Source organism: Diabrotica undecimpunctata, chromosome 8 (genome assembly GCF_040954645.1).
Source record: "Diabrotica undecimpunctata isolate CICGRU chromosome 8, icDiaUnde3, whole genome shotgun sequence".
Taxonomy (NCBI): Eukaryota; Metazoa; Arthropoda; class Insecta; order Coleoptera; family Chrysomelidae; genus Diabrotica; species Diabrotica undecimpunctata.
The window spans coordinates 132,016,092-132,036,784 of NC_092810.1; the positions used below are offsets into that span (position 1 = coordinate 132,016,092).

At 33.8% G+C, this 20,693-nt stretch overlaps 1 protein-coding gene across 1 annotated transcript; it reads left to right on the forward strand.

Annotated features, from left to right (window-relative positions):
- The first annotated feature begins 683 nt into the window (after positions 1 to 683).
- LOC140448026 (beta-1,3-glucan-binding protein-like) lies at positions 684 to 20,015 on the forward strand. The gene is made up of 7 exons (XM_072541069.1): positions 684 to 869; positions 11,432 to 11,659; positions 14,296 to 14,456; positions 16,261 to 16,546; positions 18,121 to 18,345; positions 18,424 to 18,515; positions 19,769 to 20,015. Exons 1-7 carry the CDS (start codon positions 749 to 751, stop codon positions 19,967 to 19,969), a joined length of 1,314 nt encoding a protein of 437 aa, XP_072397170.1. The 5' UTR covers positions 684 to 748; the 3' UTR covers positions 19,970 to 20,015.
- The last annotated feature ends 678 nt before the right edge of the window (positions 20,016 to 20,693 follow it).

A 20,693-nucleotide genomic window follows, 5' to 3' on the forward strand; every position in this document is an offset into this window, starting at 1 on the left:
AATTTTCATTAAATTTTTAATAAAAAGCTTGATTATTTTAAACAATATTAGATATGTATTTTTTCATAATTTAATAGTAAACTCACTGACATTTATTATGTTTTAGTTACGTTTTTTTTTTGGAGGTTTTACGAGGTTATTGGAATGGAGGCCAAGGGAAGACAAGAGAAGTGTCGGTCGACCACATACAAGATGGACTGACGATTTAAGAAGACTCAATAAAAACTGGATAAGAGCGGCGCAAGATAGACGGGGTTGGAAACATGAGGAAGAGGCCTATGTTCAGCAATGGACTCTTGAGGCTGGATGATGATGATGACGTTTTTTTTTTATTAAGACATATATATACTTTTCTTTGCTTTTTACGTAATATTTTTTGGTTAATAATACTTTTTTTATTTTTTCTTCATTTTTTTTTATTTTTAGGCACTTGTACTAGTTTTCAGCTAAGCAAACCTTAAAATTTGAGGTTTTTTCAGTTTTTAGGCTAAATCCACACAAAAATTGGGCATTTTTGAGGCGTTCCGTCTTACTAAATAATTACCTAAAAATATTCCTTAACTCCTACAAATTTATGTCTTTTCGATGTTTGTATTTGGAAATTATTTGCAAATCGCCGTCGGTAACGCCACTGAATATTATGCTAACAAGATTCCACCGAGGTCAAGAAATCAAGACGACAGTCAGAAATCGGTAGGTGATAATACAAACAAGACTGATGTTCTTAGTTAAACATTAACCAACAATCATGGTGTTTCCAAATTGGCTGTGCATTTTAGTGTTAATTAAAGTAGTATGTGAAGCGTACGAAATTCCAAAAGTAAAGTTCGAGGCATTTTCGCCTTCTGGATTCAAAGTAACATTACCAGGTAATATTTTAACAATGTTCATACATACTTACAGAATATTCTAAAAACAATTTATATTTTGCTTCTTTGATTTTAATAATATTTTTCTTGGTTTATTTTCATCATCTATGAGGCCTGATTGATTAGCCATTCCATGTTAGAGTTTTTGACTATACTAAAATATTGTGAGCGACACACGCATAATTCCATAAAGCATGTAAATAATCAGAATATTTAATTTTGATTAAAGCATGTAATCCGGATATTACATTCTGATTCAAGCATGTACTCAAAATATTAAATTCTGGTGTAAGCCTTGTTTCTGACTATCATAATTCTTGTATAGTTCTAACCACCGCATAGTCATTAATATTTTTTGCTTCAGTTTCGGGTTATATTTTCAGCATTTGTCTTTTATTTCTTATAAAATTTAGTCGTTGAGTTTTATATAACTATAATTTTATTAATTTTTGCAATTCACAAATAATGCGTCAGAAAAAAATGGAAAACCGAAAGCTAAAACAGGATGCGGACACCTACTTCTCAAAAATGTTTGGTCAATATTCTTTGTAATAGCGTTTATCAGTCAGAATTATCATGTCACCAATTAAGGTAAATACTATCTACTAATGAATTTTTAATTTACTGGAAATAGTGTCCAGTGACACTGAATGAGGTTAAACTTATCTTATCTGCAGTCGGATGATGTTCAGGTCCACTTCCTGATTTTTTAAAAATGCGTTATTGGTATTTGTTTCGTATTCGGTTCCCATCCACTATTTCAACACTTATCAGCAACCAAAATTCTTCTATTGGTCGAATTTTCGATACGTTTGGAGAGTTTCTGAGTAGGTACACATTTTATTTTTTTTTATTTATTGTCTTCTATTAGATTCCTTGTCAGATTCGACCACAGCGCGTTGTGTAAAGTAAATTAGTGATAAATTTTCATCTGTGTTTTTGCGATTTTCTAGAGTAGTGAGAAATAAATTTTAAACTATACCTATTATAATACGCGCAAAATATAAGAACAGAAACTCCTCGCAGTGCAAAAAAGTGTTCGATAAGTAAATTTGAATATTTTATTGTATTAAAAACCAGTGGCAGATCTAGACATTTGCCTTGGGAGGGAAGGGGGGGGGCTAAAAGACATAAAAAGATATATCCAAACTACACAAAAGACATAAGTAATAGGTTTTCTTTAATTTTGGACCTTATTGGGAGGGGAATTTCTTTAGTACCCTCCCCCCCGGGTATCTTCCCCTGTTACAAACACACAGCTCTCAGTAATTCCGGTTCTTTGACACAACGGATAACGAAAGTAATCTTGACCAAATTGATTGCCGCGTTGCCGGTTGTTTAAAAAAGTTTAAAAAATCAAGAAACCAAATCAGATAACATATTAATAGTGAAAAGAACAAACAAAAATAAATAAAAAAATGGAGAACGACTCAACTTTTGATAGTGGTAAAAGAAGAAGTATAAGTCAAGAAGATGAACTATTTGGAAAAGGCAGAACGATAGCAAGAACACCACAAAAAGAGCCTACCATTGAAAAATTAGATAAAATATTAGAACTATACATGACATGAACTTGAAGCCTTCGAGATGTGGCTATACAGGCGAATTCTAAGGATATCATGGACAGACAAGATAACCAACGAGACCGTATTACGAAGAGTGGGCAAAGAAAGAGAGGTGATGTATACCATTAAAAGGAGAAAGTTGGAATATCTCGGACATATAATGAGAAACAGCACTAAATACAGATTACTGAGGGTAATCCTACAGGGTAAAGTATTCGGAAAGCGAGGAATTGGGAGAAGGAGAATATCATGGTTGAAGAACCTGAGGAAATGGTTCTCCACAACAACAACGAATCTATTTAAAGCATCAGTCAATAAAATAATTATAGCCAAAATGGTTGCCAATATTCGGAACGAATAGGCACTGAAAGAAGAAGAATACATGACATAAAAATAGAGATGAGCGATATGAAAATGATATAAAATAATGAGATGACATTATCTCTCCCCCCTGTTGAGTTTGTTGGTTCCTCTTCTGCACCGGTTTCTCTACGTCCAACTACGTTGAAATGCCATAATGGCGACTGGCAATTATTTTTGAAGACATGCCTTAAATCATTAATTTTGCAGGTATGCATTTTTTTAAGTGCTTTTTAACAAGTAATTATTAATTGTTTTTTTTTATTAATCATTTAATAATTTTACTATGAAAGGTTTTGTGTTTTTAACTACATCTGTTTTCAATTATTTAACTTTAAAATAGATACTTGCTTCGTGTGTCGGTGTAATTACTTGTGTAAACTAACATGGCTCCTTTCAGGTCAAAGAGAAGGTAACCAGATAGATCATGTAGTTATTTTAAGTAGTAATTTTACTTTATCAATGTAATCACCTGTACCGATAAAAACTGACGGCATAGTTTTTAAAGTGGTTAATACATATTGTAGTATTGATTTATATATGATTTATGCTGGGTCAAATAACACCTTAAAACTGTCTTCTTTTTGTCTTCTTCTTTTTCTTCTTCTTTTTATATAGACATGACTCTGTCTGTTTTTCAATGTGCCTCCAGTAAGTTGTGGTTCCATCGTTTTCGTGATCTTCCTACTGATCGTCTTCCTATTGGGGAACCGTCTCTTGCCGTCTTTACTACTCTAGTTGTATGATCGTTCCATTCTACTCTTCTATTTCTTACCCAGTTCTTGATGTTCTCCACCTTGCATCTGCAATGTGTATCTATACTTCCAGCTCTGTCCCATAGTGTCTTACCATCAACATTTCTAAGTGATTTCATCTCTGCTGTTTCTAACATCATTTTTGTCCTCTTTGTGTCAAGTCGTGTTTCTACCGCGTATGTCGTTATTGGTCTGATGACTGTTTTGTAAATTCTGCCTTTCATTTCTTTCCCGATATTTTTATTTCTCCATATTGTTTCATTCAGGCAGTCTGCGGCTCTGTTTTCTCTATTCACTTGATCTTTCACTTCAGTTTCGAACTTTCCGTAGCTAGATAATGTGATGCCAAGATATTTAAACTTCATCACTTGTTCTATTATCTGACCTTCCAGCTCCAATTTACATCTTAGTAAATTTGCTGTTGAAACCGTGCATTTTGTCTTTTTTGTAGAAATTATCACGTTCAATTTTGTGCCAGTTTTATTAAATTAGTGCAGCATACGTTGTAAATCATCTTCACTTTGAGAGAGTAGTATTGGTCGTCTGCATAGCAGATAATTTTAAGTTGTTTTCTCCCATTTGGTATCCTTTTTTAGTTCTTACTTTTTTTATTATTTCATCCATAATCAGGTTAAACAATAGAGGACTCAGGGAATCTTCCTGTCTTATCCCATTGTCAGCTTCAATAGGGTCGGTTAGTTCTTCTTCTACTTTAACTTTTATTGTGTTGTTTTGATAAATATGGACCATGGGCTTGTAGTCTATAATATCGGAAATATCTTGTTTGATCAATGTAATTCATTATTCCAATAACTTTGATGAACTCTGTCGCCAACTATGTCACAATAATCTATAACATAATAATGAGGTCGGCATGCTAATTTCTATTTTAGTTTAAACAATATTAAATGTTTGTTTATAATATAAACCTATCTATAAATAATATTATTTATATTACAAATGTGTTGGTTTACTATTATAACAGTATCAAAAAATTGGCCTCAGTCTCCTAATGCCATTTAAAATTTTAATTCATAGTATGTCCTGTTTTATCCCTTTTTTCAATTTTGACTATTTGGATAACATCTTGAAATTATAGTTTCATTTATGCATTCTATGGTTCTTCTCGAACCCATCTTTCATTGCTCTATTTATTTCTAATAGAACAACAAAAAAATGTATGTCCAGGTTTATTTTTCAAAGAAGATTGATAGAATTTATCATTTACGTATATTCATATATTCAGACAGCACAATTATGTACAGATATTTAATATATTGAAATTATCGCAAAATTGGTAATATAGTTTTTAGAAAAAAGAACAGGCAGAAACTTACAAATACACATTATAATATTCGTAGATCTAAAAAATCTAGCTTATGACACATCTCATTAAAAAGTTAAAAACAAAATGGCACAGAATAAGAAATGAAGATATCAGACAAATAATCCCAAAGCAGACAACTATTACCGAGTCCACTAAACAGAAGCAAATATATACGGACATATTAATAGAATGAAACCAGAAATAAATACCAGGCAAATACTAGAATTGGGATGTAGAAGAAAAAAGAGAAGGAGACGACCCAAATGAATATTGAGAGACGGAAGAAATAGAAAGAAATAAACTATTCAGAAAACTATTGAAGATTAAAGAGGATGCCCAAAAATAGATACGCAGGGAAAATAGGGTAAAGAAAGAACCGGAATCCCAATGACGTCTGAGATGGCAAATAAAGTTATATTCAAACCAATAAAAATAAACTGCCAATCCTGTGTCTACGACATGGACGCACAGCTCGGCGACACAGTGTATAATACCTGCGAAAATAAAATACAATTAATGTCATAAAATTTAAACGGCAATTACGGTGTGTTAATACACACTCGGCGAAGACAGGAAATGAATCATTGAATCATGAATCATCCGAAGACGGATCAAAGAAATAGTGATGGAACGGGCAGATCAACACTCGGTCCGGCGAGGAGCGGAAAGCGACTAGTCAATACTTATTCTTAGAAAGGATAAGTCTGTCTCAGATCAATACTTCAAGACCCGGCACAGAAGTGCCACTAGATCAACACTCTAGAAGGCGCGATTGGCCTTCAGTCAATACACTAGGACCAGCAGAGTTGTTATCACATCAACACTCTTACGGAACTCCGGACGGTTGGCCTTCAGTCAGTACCCATAAAGCCGGTAGAGTTCCCACTAGATCAGCACTCTAGCGGAACTCAATTCTCTTTTGTGACGTACGCTGTTTTATATGGTCGTACGCCTTCCATCTCCTCTAGCGCTCGTCGATAGACGGGCACTTTTTGTGGGAGTGCGTGTGTATGAAACGCTGACGGGACGGAGGCGATGCACATCGATACATTTTTTTTTGTAGTGTGTCAAAAAGATGCTTTATTCTGTAGATTTTTGGCGTGGTTCTACCAACTCAATTGGGACATTGTAAAAAGGCTTTTCTATAGTGAATAGTCACATCTTGCTGCTGGCTGCCTCTGCGACAGCAGGTTTACACTGAAGGCATTTATTTATAGTTTCTAACATGGCGTGCTATTTGAACATTGCCAGACCAGGATTTTTGCGCTATTCGGCAAACGGTTGTCGCAATTCTTAACTAGCCTGCTGCTATGCCAATTCTATTCGGGATCATTCGGTTTAGGTTATTTTTCGTTTCTTCTGCGGATTCGATTCCTATTCGGGTCTTATTCGGGTTCGGTTCTTATTCGGATTCGGTTCCTAATCCGTTTCTGTCAGTTAAAAGAAATTCCTTATCTCAATCATAAATCTTTGATGGTTCTTTTGGAATCTCAGCCGAACTTTTCGGCTTTGTGCTGTAATTCCTCTTTGGACAGGCGGTATATCCACGACCTGTTGTGGCACCTGCTATTGAGTCTGTGTCTGTTGATGCTGGACGGAACGGCATATCTATTTTTGCTTGGGCGCCAATTTGTGATGGGTAGTTCTTTAGACAACAGACAGAGCAAAAGGCAGGTTTAAATTAAAATTAAAATTTATTTGGAACAAATAAATAACACAATAAAGTTATATTCAAACCAATAAAAAAACTGCCAATTCTGCGGCTACGACATGGACCGTGATCCACTATATAATATCTGCGAAAATAAAATACAATTACTTAATGTCATAAAACTGAAATGGCAATTACGGTGTGTTAATACACACGCGGCAAGGACAGAAAAGGTCGGGTCAAAGGAATAGAGATGGAACAGGCCGATCAACACTTGGTTCGCGAGGAGCGGAAAGCGACTAATCAATACTTAGTCACGGGAAAAAATAGGTCTGTCTCAGGTCAATACTCGGATACGGAACTGCCACTAGATCAGCTCTCTGGCAGAAGCATTTACTCAATACCCTAGGGCCAGCATTGGCATCCAGTCAATACCCAGAAGCCTGGTGGAGTTATCACTAGGTCAGCACTTTAGCGGAACCCAATTCCCTCTTGTGGCGTGCGCTGTTTTATATCGTCGTTGGCATTCCATCTCCTCCAGAGCTCGTCGATGAATGAAGAACTTTTGGCGGGAGTGGCGGGAGGCGATGCACATTGTTACAAACTAGTTAACTAGTTGTACTAGTCCATCTAAAAACGCTTTTTTATAAGATGTTACCTAATTGTCGAGCCATATTTTGAATTTGGTGTGACCAGCATTTACCCAAGTCTCGTCTTAGTACTAAATTTTGCCGTTTTTATTTCTGTAGAACTTTATTTTGATCAGAACTTCTCGTCTCCACAGGGAAATTTCATCCCTGTCCATCAAAATGCTGTTTCGCTGACGACGTTGAAACTTGAAATTTACTTTTTTCAATAATTTTAAAAATGTAGTTCTGTTAAAACACGGATTTTCATTAACAATCCTGAGAACTTTATATATTATGGGTATTTTATCTCGAAAAACGAATTCGTAGATTATTCTTCTTATTGCTTTTCTGTTAAATTCATCAAGTGAGTTATTAATACTTCTATAATGTTCAATTGGTTCTGGTATCGACAATGTTCCCGTATTTTCATATTCTTGAACCACATTTCGTACACACGCCTAAAATGGATAGAAAGTAACAATACTTATTAAATAAAATGAAAACGCGCATTATAAAGTAATAAAGAAAGAATATTAGTATCTGTTATATCTACTACTCTAATAGGAATTGCTTCGTTTTAACGTTAAATGTCCCTGTACTGGTTTTTTTTAGGTGGACTTAGGGTTACATCAATCTCAAGGAGTTCGTCTGCTGTATCAGTTCTTGACATTTTTCTTTACTTACAATAATATGTATTCTAATAAAACCAACTTAATCGAAATAAAACTGCATTCTGGACTTGAACGTAGAGATGTGTAGTTCACCATCGAAATAGTTCAAATGAACGATTCTTTAAACTGAACTAATTGAACTAGTTCATTAATTTTCATAGAACTAGTTCACTGCGAACGATTTGCATTATAAATTGTGTCTCAGCTTTTAAAGAAGAAAATAATGAATGAATTAGATCATATATTTATTATTTTGTGAATGGGATGGACTGACCGACTGACTAGTTTAAAAAAAGAAATGCCGATTAGCCTCAGATAACAGATCATAATTCTTATGAACGTGACAATAACATAAACAGTTTTATCTTAATATCATAATGGTTCGGATCTTATGCCATGCCCATGCATTGCAAGCTGTGGTTAAAATGATTGATGCATCTACATAAAATATAATTTTATGTAAAAGTGAGAATGAAAATGTGTTATTTAATGTTCCTAGAAAATTCACTGATTTTTTTTGTAAGATTCTTTTAGAAATAACCTAATATAGATACCAATGAGTATACGTAAATATAAAAATAAATCATACGTGAACCATATTTATATTTAAAACGGTTAATAAAAAACAAATCTTAATAATTTTTTGCAAATAAAAAAAATGTTATTTGCAAAACATTTGAGAAATAAATTTAAAACATTTAAACCTAAACATACGATCGAAAGAAATGGTTCCGAACCCGAACTACTTGTACGGTAGTGATGTAGTGAAAGAGTGAAAGACTGACTGAAAACCGAAGAAAACGCGCGGCCGGCGCCGAGCTTGTGTGATGATACGACGAGACATCTGGCAACCAGTTATGTTAGGGTTGGATTTCGATTTCGGTCCTACAAATAGTTCTTTCGCGAACTAGTTCACTGAACTAGTTCATTTTTGTGAAATAGTTCGCTTGAACTAGTTCGTCGAAAAGAACTAATAAGCACACCTCTACTTGAACGAGTCCAGAAAAGAAAATAAAACTTTTTAAAACATCAATAAATTAAAATATTGGTTTCTCTTACCTTTACCCAAGGGATTACCACAAGCTATTTTTACTTTTGATGAATAAATACTTTGTTCTTGGATACTAAAAGATTTCTAAACACCATAAAACTTTTAAAATTAACACGACCAGTAAATAACTCAACAATAACGTTACAAAAACACAAAATATATTAACTTATGTAAAAAAATATAAACCAACACACTACAATTTGAATTCAATTGGACTGAGCAGTTTGGGCCTTTAAAATGACAATCATGTACGCTCAAGTCGAAATAGTTCTCACTGAATAAGAAAGCGAATACTATCGGAACACGTGCGTCTCAGGCCTCGATAATTTGATGCTGGGAATATGCAATTTGAATAAGGTGTACGTATTTATAATTCAATTGCAATTAAATAACTTTAATTTAAAAAATTGATTTATCTCCTAAAAAATTGATTTCTCTCCGCCATTGGTAATTTGATTGACAGTTTCATCTTACGTCAACGGTTTTCAATATCAAATCGGCCAAAGAGGGGGAAACGGACTATATAATCGATTGTTCCATATCCGAGTCCGAACGCTACAAACATGTATATAAACAAATTGTATAAAAATTTGTTAAAAAAATTAAGCCTATGGTGTTTTAACAGCGAAATTATATTTGCATTAAAGTATTTATTATTTATTCGCAATTTTAAACACTTTGAAACCATAATGTTTAAAAAGTTTCCAAGAATTTCTGGTACCACTGGGTCCACTGGCTATAAATCGTTTAAAAATAAAAAATAGTAATACATGTTTACGTTTAAATAAAACTTACCTTGAATCTCTAGTACAGACTATAAATGTTTTAAAAACTATTTGAATATACATATTTAACAAAAATTGTATTATTTTCATGTCCATTCTTTTTGAATTACGGATATAAGTATATGGAGTTACTTTGTTTTAAAAAATGTAAAATTATTATTAAAAAACTAGTAAATTTCCGTGAATCTCTTATTTCGCCGGCTATAAATAATTTATTATAGATATTAATTCTAAAGTTTTTCCCCTTTTTTGTATAATCAGTGCCTGCAAAACAAAGGTCGTCTGATATTTTTTATGTCTGCTTGTGAATTAATAAGAAGAGAGTATAATTTTATTGAATGATGGTTTGTTTCACAAAAAGGTAAAGTGTAAAGTCTTGATCGCTATTAAAACATTGAAAATTGTATCAAGTGTCCTGTTGATAAAGTCTAGACCTTTAGGTGATGAAATATATTACCAGCCTTATACTTCAAAACTTAAAATTTAATTTACCAATAAAATTAATAAATATATAACACACTTAAAAAATACTAATATCGTAGATAAACCCTTACTGTCTATGTCAGTAAACATTTTGGTCAGTGTTCAATGGTTTTGATCCTTATTTACAGTTCACTTGTGAACTAGAACTAGATGATTCTAACGCCAATAGTATTCTTTTTGTGAAAATACGAGTCATCAGGTGGACTGACAATATTTTGGTTACAAGTTGGCCTCCAACAGTTTTCATAATTTCCATTCTTGTCATCCATTTAAATATCAAATTAACATCATCCAATTTTTTAGTTTTTAGCTACAAAGGTTGACACATGCGATTCATCGAAAGAAATCGTTTCTATTACCTACTAAAAAGTATTCTTCTTGAAAACTCGTACCCACCTCCCTTAATTAATAAATGCCTTTTTCTAAGAGTTATGGTATTTTACCTAATGATTTATCCAATAGTCATTAATTAAGATTAATTTGGAGTAATACTGTTCTGCAGGCGAAAACACTCCTTTATCTTCATCAACTCCCCATTTTTCATCGCCGCCTTACTTTGCTCAATTTACAGATATGCTTATCAAATTGTTTAAAAATTCAGCAGTTAAAATAAGTAGCTATAAAGAACTGTCAGGAATTTTTTTTTGAAAATATAAACCATCTTGTCTCCTTTAGAAAAAATTAATGTTGTGTATCACATACCTTGTGCAGAATATAACATTTGTTACATAGGTCAGACTGGGCGTTTACTGAAGGGTAGAATCACTTCACACCGCAGTGATATTAACTTATCTAAACACTTTTGTGCCTTAACACAACCATAGATATATAATACAAATAGACTGACTGTTGCAATACAAGCTCGTGTCCTCAGTGCGACAGAGAAATTTCTGTGCTCCCAATGCGAAAGTCAGAAACAGAAACAGAAAAATTGGTTATTTAGGTCTCATGGTCCATAAATCCGGCCCATTACAAACACATGCAGACTGCTTTGCGTCCCTGCACAACAGTTTAAGCACAACATGCCATCACAACTAAACATAAGGTTAGGTTAGGTTCGAGCATGCGTTCGTCTCATCACAGCCTCCTACATTTTAATTGTTTTAATACATTTGGAAATTAAAGAGCTGATGGTGCCTCTTTGTCTAAATCCTATTGATAGATTCATTTTGGTAGTAAAGCAGATTAAATTACGTCGCCCTACGATACGAGTATGTCAGTCATAAATCACTGTTTACGAACATAGATCTTGAGAATCTAAATTTATTCTTTAATTTTTTTTTAGCGGACCCGAAAGATAGTTTTTTTGCCTTTCACGGGAAGGTTAATCAAGAAATTAGGGTAATCGAAGAAGGAGACTTCTTCGGGGAAATTAAGAGCCCAACCGATGGATATTTCGTCTATAATAATCCCAAATTAAGACTAAATCTAGGAGACGAGGTAAATTATTGGATATATGTTCAGCACGATTTTCTCGGATATAGACAAGACAACAGGACATGGAGAGTGACAGGTAAAAATTAACTATTTTTAATAATTTTACATTGTGTAAATAATAATGATTTTAGATTATAATTGAAGTATTTGTAAGTATTGAAGTAATGGTACAGTAACAAATATTTGTTCGATCTAAAAATCATACAAACAAGCTAAATTTTGATGAGAATGTCAGTTACACGCGCGAAATAAACTTTTTAAATAAAGTTTTTATCAACTCGACGGTGAAATGGAATTCTTTTGAACGACAGAGTAGAAGTAAAGGTGACCGGAACACTTTGGTACTCTACTTAGTGGAGAAAGTAGAGCTGAAGGTAGAGATGATATAGAATTAGAATAGGAGGAAGCTGTGCTACAAACTTCTTTTTCTTCTTCTTCTTCCTTCTTTTGTGTAGGCTTTAAAGCCTGTTTATTCTTCAATATTAGCCTCCTAAATTGTTTAAATTATTGCACCATATTTTTCTTGGTCTGCCAATACTTTTTCGTCCATTTGGTGACTTATCTCATGCTATTTGTACTATCCTATCTTCTGTCATTCTACTAATGTGTTCGTTCCACTCCTGTTTCCGTTTTTTCACCCATCCATTTATGTCTTCTATACTGCATGCTCTTTTTATGTTTTCGCTTCTCTCCCTATTCAGCAGACTTTTCCCTGATATTCGACGGAGAATTTTCATCTCTGTTGTTTTTAGTAGTCGTCTCGTTTTAGATATGTCAGGTCTTCTCTCCGCCGTGTATGTTGATATAGGTCTAATTGCTGCTTTATACATTCTTGTTTTTGTGTCTTGTATTAGGTGTTTGTTCTTCCAGATTGTGTCATTAAGAGATCCCGCAGCTTTACTTGCTTTTAAGCTTTGTTATCGTAGTTCTTCTTAACTGGTTATATTAATTTCCAGATATCTAAACCTTGCTTCCTCCTTTAATATCGCCCCATCCATTTCGATTTTACATCGTAGCGGATATTTAGATGTTGTCATACATTTAGTTTTTTCTGCTGATAATATAATATTGTATTTCTTGGCTGTTTAATTGAAGATTAACCTGACGTGTGTTAATCTTTGGAGCTCGTCTTCTCTCTCGGCGATTAATGCGGCGTCGTCTGCATAACCTATTTGGATTTCTTTGTTCCTCATTCTGTAGCCATGACCTTTACGTACTGATTGTATTATTTCGTCCATTATTATATTAAAGAGAAGTGGGCTTAACGAGTCACCCTGTCTGACTCAGCTTTGTACTGGTATGCACTGTGTTAGTTTTCTATTCATCTTTGTCTGTATTCGATTATGGAAGTAGATATTTTCGATGGCTTGTATAATATTTATTGGTGTGTTTCTTTTATACAGTAGCTGTAAGACGTCTTCGACTTGGATGCGATCGAAAGCCTTTGTCAGGTTTATTAAACATAGATACGCTGGTTTATTGTACTCGATGGCCTTTTCTGTGATTTGTCTTAGTACAAATACGGCGTCTACGCAGGATCTTCCTGATCTGAATCCTTTTTGTTCATCTGATAAAGTTGTTAGTTCATTTATTTTTTTAATTAGGACTTTTGTGGTAAGCTTAAGTGCTGTGTTCAGTAGATTTATACCTCTATAATTGTTGGGGTCTACTTTATCTCCTTTCTTGAACATTGGTATCATTGTACTGTTTCTCCATACGTCTGGTATCTTGCAGTGCAATATTAGTTTCTTTCTATTTTTGAGCGAGTTCTAGTGACTTTCTATTTTTGAGCGAATTTATGGCTATTTCTACTTCCTCAAAACTGATTACTATTTCGTGTCTTAATTCAGGTACGTTATTGTGTTGATTATTATTTTCCTTTTCTTTAAACAGTTCCGTCAGGTATCTTTCCCATTCGTTTGCTGGTATGTTATTGTATTCCTTCAATTCTGCCATTTCTTTCCGTTGGTTTCTTATGAATCTCCATATTTGTTTTTGTGTACAGTAGAAGTCGCTTTCCATTTTTTTGTAAACTTTTCCCAGTATTCATTTTTTGTTCTTCTTACCAACTGCTTTGTTTAATTTCGTATTTCTCTATAGGTGTCTCGGGATTCTGGAGTATTTGATGTTGTGTACTTCGTGTAGGCCTCTCGTTTCTCTTTACATTTCTCTTTTATTTCTTTTCTGAACCATGGTGTATTGCTGTTATTTCTTTTGTTCAGTATGACTTTGCGTTTTCCTAGGGCTTCTGTTACTGCTTCTTCAATCTTGTTGTTAAATACCACATTCGGAAGAAATGAATAAAGCAATTCAGTCTCTAGCCAGAAAAAAGTCACCCAGAGCAGATAACCTACCCGCGGAAATATTTAAATATGGCGGTCAAACATTTGTAACACTCTTTCTTTTTCTTTTTGTGGCCTGCTCGATTATCTCGTGAGTTATCTATCAAATTGGCTATACAAATTTTGTTGACGGCAGCTCGGAAGAGGGATGCTGATACTTGTTTTGCCGGTATATACCCGCCTCACGTCAAGAGTCTTCATTCTACCTAATTTTTTTGGTATTGGATATCCCTCGGTCGCTTCCACCCTTGCAGGACAAGGTTATTTATACTTTTCTCTAAAATTAAAATTTCTACGTTGTTGCCATAATAATGATCACGAAAAATTGATATAAAATGTTATATTTACAATAAAAATTATTTTTCTATAGAACTTCTTTCCAAGACACCAGATAATTGCAAGGCAAGCAAATCGACAGTAACGGGACGAGTGAATGTATGCAGTGGCGCTACTGTATTTGAGGATAAGTTTGATGGAGTTGTGTTGGACAACAACAAGTGGCTAGTAGAGCAATATATTCCAGATGATCCGGTAAGGCATAATTTCTTTTGTGGCCAGTTCGAGTATATTATAATCTAAAAACTAAGTACACGTACGTTGTTTGTTCTTGGTTATATTATACTTGAGTGCAAAATAATCGACTCAAAATTATTTTCAGTTTCCTGTTTAAATCTAAAAAGTGTAAATTTAAAAATATTTAAATTTACTAATAAATTACTAATAAAAGTAGTAAACCCACTGATACATCAGTCCTTTTTACGAAGTTTGCAAGTGCGTTACAAATGAATACAACATCCGCCAAAGCAGCTCAAGCAGTAGCATTATTAAGAGAATCCCTGAGCCAGAGGGCCCACTAAATTGAAGCCAATCAGCTGTGTTCCGAGTGAATCGTCGGTACCAAGATACTGGTGATTATGTCCGCCGACAAGGAGGAGGCCGTAAACGAATAACAACGGAGAGAGATGATCGATTTCTTGTATCGAAATTCCTGAGAGATCGACATTTGACTGGTGCTATTCTCAAAGAAGAGCTTAGAGAGGTCCGAGGTGAGGTAACCAGCGTTTGGACAGTCAGAAGGATGCTGAAGGTAGCCAACCTGAAACCAAAAAGGGCAGCTACGGGTCCCAAGCTAACTGCAGCCCAGAAGCAAAGGCGATTAGAATTTGCTCGCGAACATCTGGATTGGGACGACTACTATTGGAGTCAGGTATTATTCTCCGACTAAAGTATGATCTGTCTACATGGCAACGACAACAGGCGTCGAGTCTATAGAAGGCCAGAAGAGCGATTTGCTCAATGTTGTATACGAGAAACTGTGTCATATGGAGGCGGGTCTTGTATGTTTTGGGCAGGCATTTCCATGGATGGGAAAACCGAGTTGGCGGAGGACGTGGAGGAGGTTTAACGGTGGATCGTTACATCAGAGATATTTTGGTGGAACGTGTGCTTCTATACGCGGGATTTATTGGTGATGCCTTTATTTTAATGCACGATGCCATACCACACGAGTCACCACCACCTATCTGACACATCTGTGTACCTACAATAAATTGGCCTGCGTTGAGCCCGGACATAAATCCAATAGAGCATGTTTGGGATGAGCTTAAATGAAGGGTCCGGCATAGAAATCATGCGCCAAGGAGCATAATGGAATTAAGAGCTGCGCTTAATGATGAATGGGAAGTAATGCCTTAAGAATTTATTAGACAAGTCATCCAATCCATGCGAAGTTGATTGTAAATTGTAATTAGAAATTAAAGTGGTAATATCAAATACAGAAAAATAAAGAAATTCATTTTGTAATTGATGATTTCTCTGTTCATAACGTCTTTCGTGCGTTAGTTCCAATGATGAAAATTTTCTGAAACTCTAATACAACTTTAATGCAATAGCAGTTTTTGTTTCAATAATATATTGTTTGCACATTACATCTTTTTATTTTCATACTTCTTACATTGAAACAGAAGGTCTAATCTCAAATATCGCTTTTGGGTCGATTTTTGCACTTAAGTGTATATTATAGGTAAACAAGTAAAAAATCGACTAGTTTAGATATTATTATAAATATATTGGAGATGTTTAAGTTAAAAATACTTCCATTGTATGGTTTTTTCAAAACAATTTATGTAAAGAGTGCACAGCGATATGGCCCAAAGGCCATCCTTGAGTTTAAACCTAAATGTTTTCTTGTGACTATTTTTTACATGTTTCCAGATTGCATTTGTTTATTTTATTAATAAAACTAACAAATTTGGCTTTAATAATCGATAGACAAGAAAAACTATAAGTTTGTGTTTATGAATATAAATAAATGATATATTTTACTAATTTTTAGGATTATGAATTTGTCACGTACCAAAAGGATGATACCGTTGTTAAAGTACAGAATAATAACCTAGTAATTCAACCAAAACTTCTAAATAATAAAGAGATTCAGGCGAGCATGTTAGATTTAACAAATGGCTGTACTCGAACAGAATCTAAAAGAGCACGATGTAAAAGCAAAATGTACTTGTTACAAAATCCTGTAATTTCGGGACGAATAGTCTCTAAAACATTATTCTCATACGTTGATGTTGAGATAAGAGCCAAAGTGCCTTCAGGAGAATGGATGTATCCAGGTAAGAATATTAAATAAATATTATAGCTACGTACTTAACGTGCTCGTGTTAAATTAACTATCTCCAAACAGATCGATTTTTGAGCTACTGTTCTCTGCTGCTACCAATTTCCAGCTTCCTAAAAGTTCTTTCTCCATGACTTCCTGCCTCCCTAGGTGTCTCGGTAGAGTTTTTTTACCACCTGCAATCGTGGAATTATTTTCGAGTGGTCTGCGCTTGCTTTGATCTTTACTACCAAATCGGTTTTTCATACATCATAGCCATTTTGTTGTTTCTTATACACCTCCTTATATATGCTCATGACTGAATTCGATTTTTTTAAATTGGGTTAGCTCAATGACATAGTAGCTGGTTTATAAACAATTAATATGCCATTTTTGAAAAATAATGTAATTTTTTTATTAAAAATATCAAAAACTGCAATTACTACGCAAATGGCCATACCTATTCTGTTATATGAATGTGAAAGTTGAGTAATGCTTAGCGAGAATCCAATTTACTGAAAGGCATTACAAGACTTAATACTGAAATAATTATATTAACCCATTTATCCCAAAATTTAATTTTTGTCAAAACAAAATGCAAAATTTACATTTTTTTCTTTGTAACTGTCTTTTTTGACGTATGATATATCATCCGTTGGATAACGAAGGATACAATATTTCATAAAACATTATTTATTTTAAAAATTTTACGTGTGATATGCTTTACATTAAATTTAATGCATCGATATTTGGTACAATGTTTTCAATTTTGTCCATCAAATGACCCACATTATCCAAACGAATTTCGTCAGCAACATGTTTCGAAGATATTGGACGTACTCCACGTGGCCTTGGAATATTTGGAGCTGTCAGCAGGGCCTCCATAATTCGCCTGTAAAATTCTAATAAAGAAATTATCTCAATGTTGCCGTAAAGAAGCCACATTGACTATTGCCCCATTCAAGCAAAATCTAAATATCGCCCAATACCATTTTTTAGATCGAATTCGAATCCTATTTAAACCTCTTAACTTATCGAATAAATCTACATCACCTATTCCCTTGTTATACATTTATGTATAATGTTTCCTATAGTAAATATTTCTGGAGTTGCAATATTAGTTGAGATAGTAACTGCATTATCATCATTCCAGCGAACAAGAGTGATCTGATGTTCTTCGCTATATAGAGCATGTTAAGTTCCACGAATTTGATTTTTTATTTCTTTGAGTAGGGCTTTTTCAATTCTGACTTTTCTAATTACCTAATTACCGAATAATGTACCGATACAGTGTATCTTTTGATCCCTCAACCTTGTCAGTAAAGGTAAAGATATAAAAAATTATCAATATAGATAACAGATTCTTGTAATAAAAGCCCTGTACACAGCTTTTCGGTTACGGAACTTCCTAACGAGTTACCCTGTAATTTATCTCCACTTCCAGTATAGAGATGAAATTTTGCAAGGTAACCTTTATTGGTCGCAACGCACCAGAATTTATATCCGTAACGGATGAGTTTTCCTTGAATAAACTGCTTCATTGAATGATTCAATATTTATATTCGATATCAAACATTGTTATATTTTTAGAAATATATCTTGAAGACGAAAATTACAACCGATTGGTTATAGCATATACTCGTGGCAACAAAGTGTTAACAGGAAATGATGGGACAGATATTGGCGGTTCGCTCTTATTTGGAGGCCCTATGTTGGGATTTAGTGAACCTGCTAAAAGTTCAAAACTTAGTAGTACCCTACAGACTGAACCATTTAGTAATAAGTTTCATGTTTATAGACTGAGATGGACACCAGGTAATCGTAAAATTTAATCAGTAAATTGATTTTAATGTTTTTTTTTTTCATTTCTGAATTTCTTCTTTTTTTTTCTAGATCGAATTGATTTATATATAAACGGTGCAAAATTTGGCACTCTAGATGCTTCTTCAATTAAATCCTCATTTACACAAAAACCACCAGCTCAAGTAAGTATTGAACTATATTATATATATATATATATATATATATATATATATATATATATATATATATATATATATATATATATATATATATATATATATATATCTTCTTCTTCTTCTAATGGCGCTACAACCCATTGTGAGTCTTGGCCTGCTTAACAATGTTCTTCCATTCTGCCCTGTCGGATACTTTCCTTCGCCACTGCCTGATGTTCATGGTTTTAAGATCCCTCTCTACGTCGTCTATCCATCTTTTACGGGGCCTTCCTCTTGTTCTGTTTCCTTGGGGCTTCCATCTCTGGATTACTTTTACAGCTCGATTATCTGGCATTCTTTCTAGGTGACCAAGCCAGTTTAGTCTTTGTGATTTTACAAATCTGACAATATCTGCGCTCTGCATTAGTTCATCCAGCTCGTGGTTCATTTTAATTCTCTACGAACTATCGCTGCATTGGGTTGGTCCAAATATCTTCCTTAGTATTTTGCGCTCAAATATTCTCAGTTGATTTTCATCAGTGGTTGAGAGGGTCCACGTTTCACATCCAACTATATTCCAACTATATTGTTGGAAGTGCTTCTTTGATTTTCTTAGTTCTTCATACTCTTTTTTAATGTTTTTTTTTAACTTATACATTTATATAAAAAAAAACAAAACCACATGTTCTTTTTGCTGTGCTTAGTTTGAACAAATTGTTAACTTATCTAGTTCAATTTATTGTTTATACATCATAATCGTATAATGTCCATTTACTTAAGTGTCTTTACAACTTTGTTATCACTGACTGCTACATATCTTTTTAAGATGAACAGATGATACTTTCTGATTAAGAAAGCGAAACGTCTTCAATAAATAGATGAAGTAGCCATCAACTTTGTCTTTTTTCTCCACCTTTTGACCGAAAAAACCCACCACTCTTCTGAGTGATCCTTAATTTATATTGGATTGACGGTCGTACTCCTCTTCTTGATATATATATATATATATATATATATATATATATATATATATATATATATATATATATATATATATATATATATATATATATATATAATATAGTTCAAAATAGAAACACTAATGTTTGTATTTTGAGAACGATTTCCGAAGTGGAAATTGAAACGTCAATAAATGTACTTTAACCTTTAATTGTGGCTTATTCCCATTTAAATAGTAATTAATATATATATATATATATATATATATATATATATATATATATATATATATTTACCTTGATTTATAAATTCCATTTTAGGCACGTTTAGTCTTGGGGATAGGCGTCGGAGGAATTAACGATTTTCCAGACGATTTTATGTCAGGAAGTGTACCGAAACCCTGGAGAAATAGAAACAGTTTACAAGTTAAATCATTTTACGAAAGCAGAAATCAGTGGTTACCCAGTTGGAATACCGGCGGACAGTTGCAAGTGGATTATGTTAGGATTAAATCAATTTAAATTTTCTGCATTTTTATTGTATTAAAATTTTATATTTTCCACTAAAGAGTTGTTATTCATTACATAAAAAAACCGAATATATAGTATGATCGACAATTTGGTTCCAAATTAAAGTTTGGTCATAGTAAAAAATCATAATAACAGGTTTATTTCTGCTGTTTTTTTCCAGCCACCTTCTACACCTCCTCCGAAGCAACTATAACGGTGATTCGTCTAAAAGGAATAGACGAAATAAGCTACAGATGGATAGATTGCATACCGAGGAGCCGTGTAATACACACTATTACTAATACTAAACGATAAGAAGAAGACTTCGTGTCCAAAGACTGCACAGTTGTAGAGAGTTATGAGTTTCCGAGTTAACCAGGCAGCACAAGATTGATCGCCTAAATTGTTGTCTTCAATATCAAAACTGGAACATTGAAAATTTGCAAAATGTGCTATTTTCAGACGAAACCAGGATTTGTGTAAAATCATATAAACAATGAATTAGTGTACTTAGATGGCGAGGAAGACAAGCAAAAACGGAAACAGCCAGATCTGTTCACAGACATAAAGAAAGAAGTGTTACGTGCTGGGGAAGTAATATGTACAACTAACTTTAATAGCTCGCAGGTAAGTTGATTTGGTTCTAGAACCTGCAGTTAGACTCTGCAAAAGTGCAGTGGAAAGAAATTTGAGACGTAGAAGATATCACTATTCTGTAGTGGCCTGCTGGGTCACC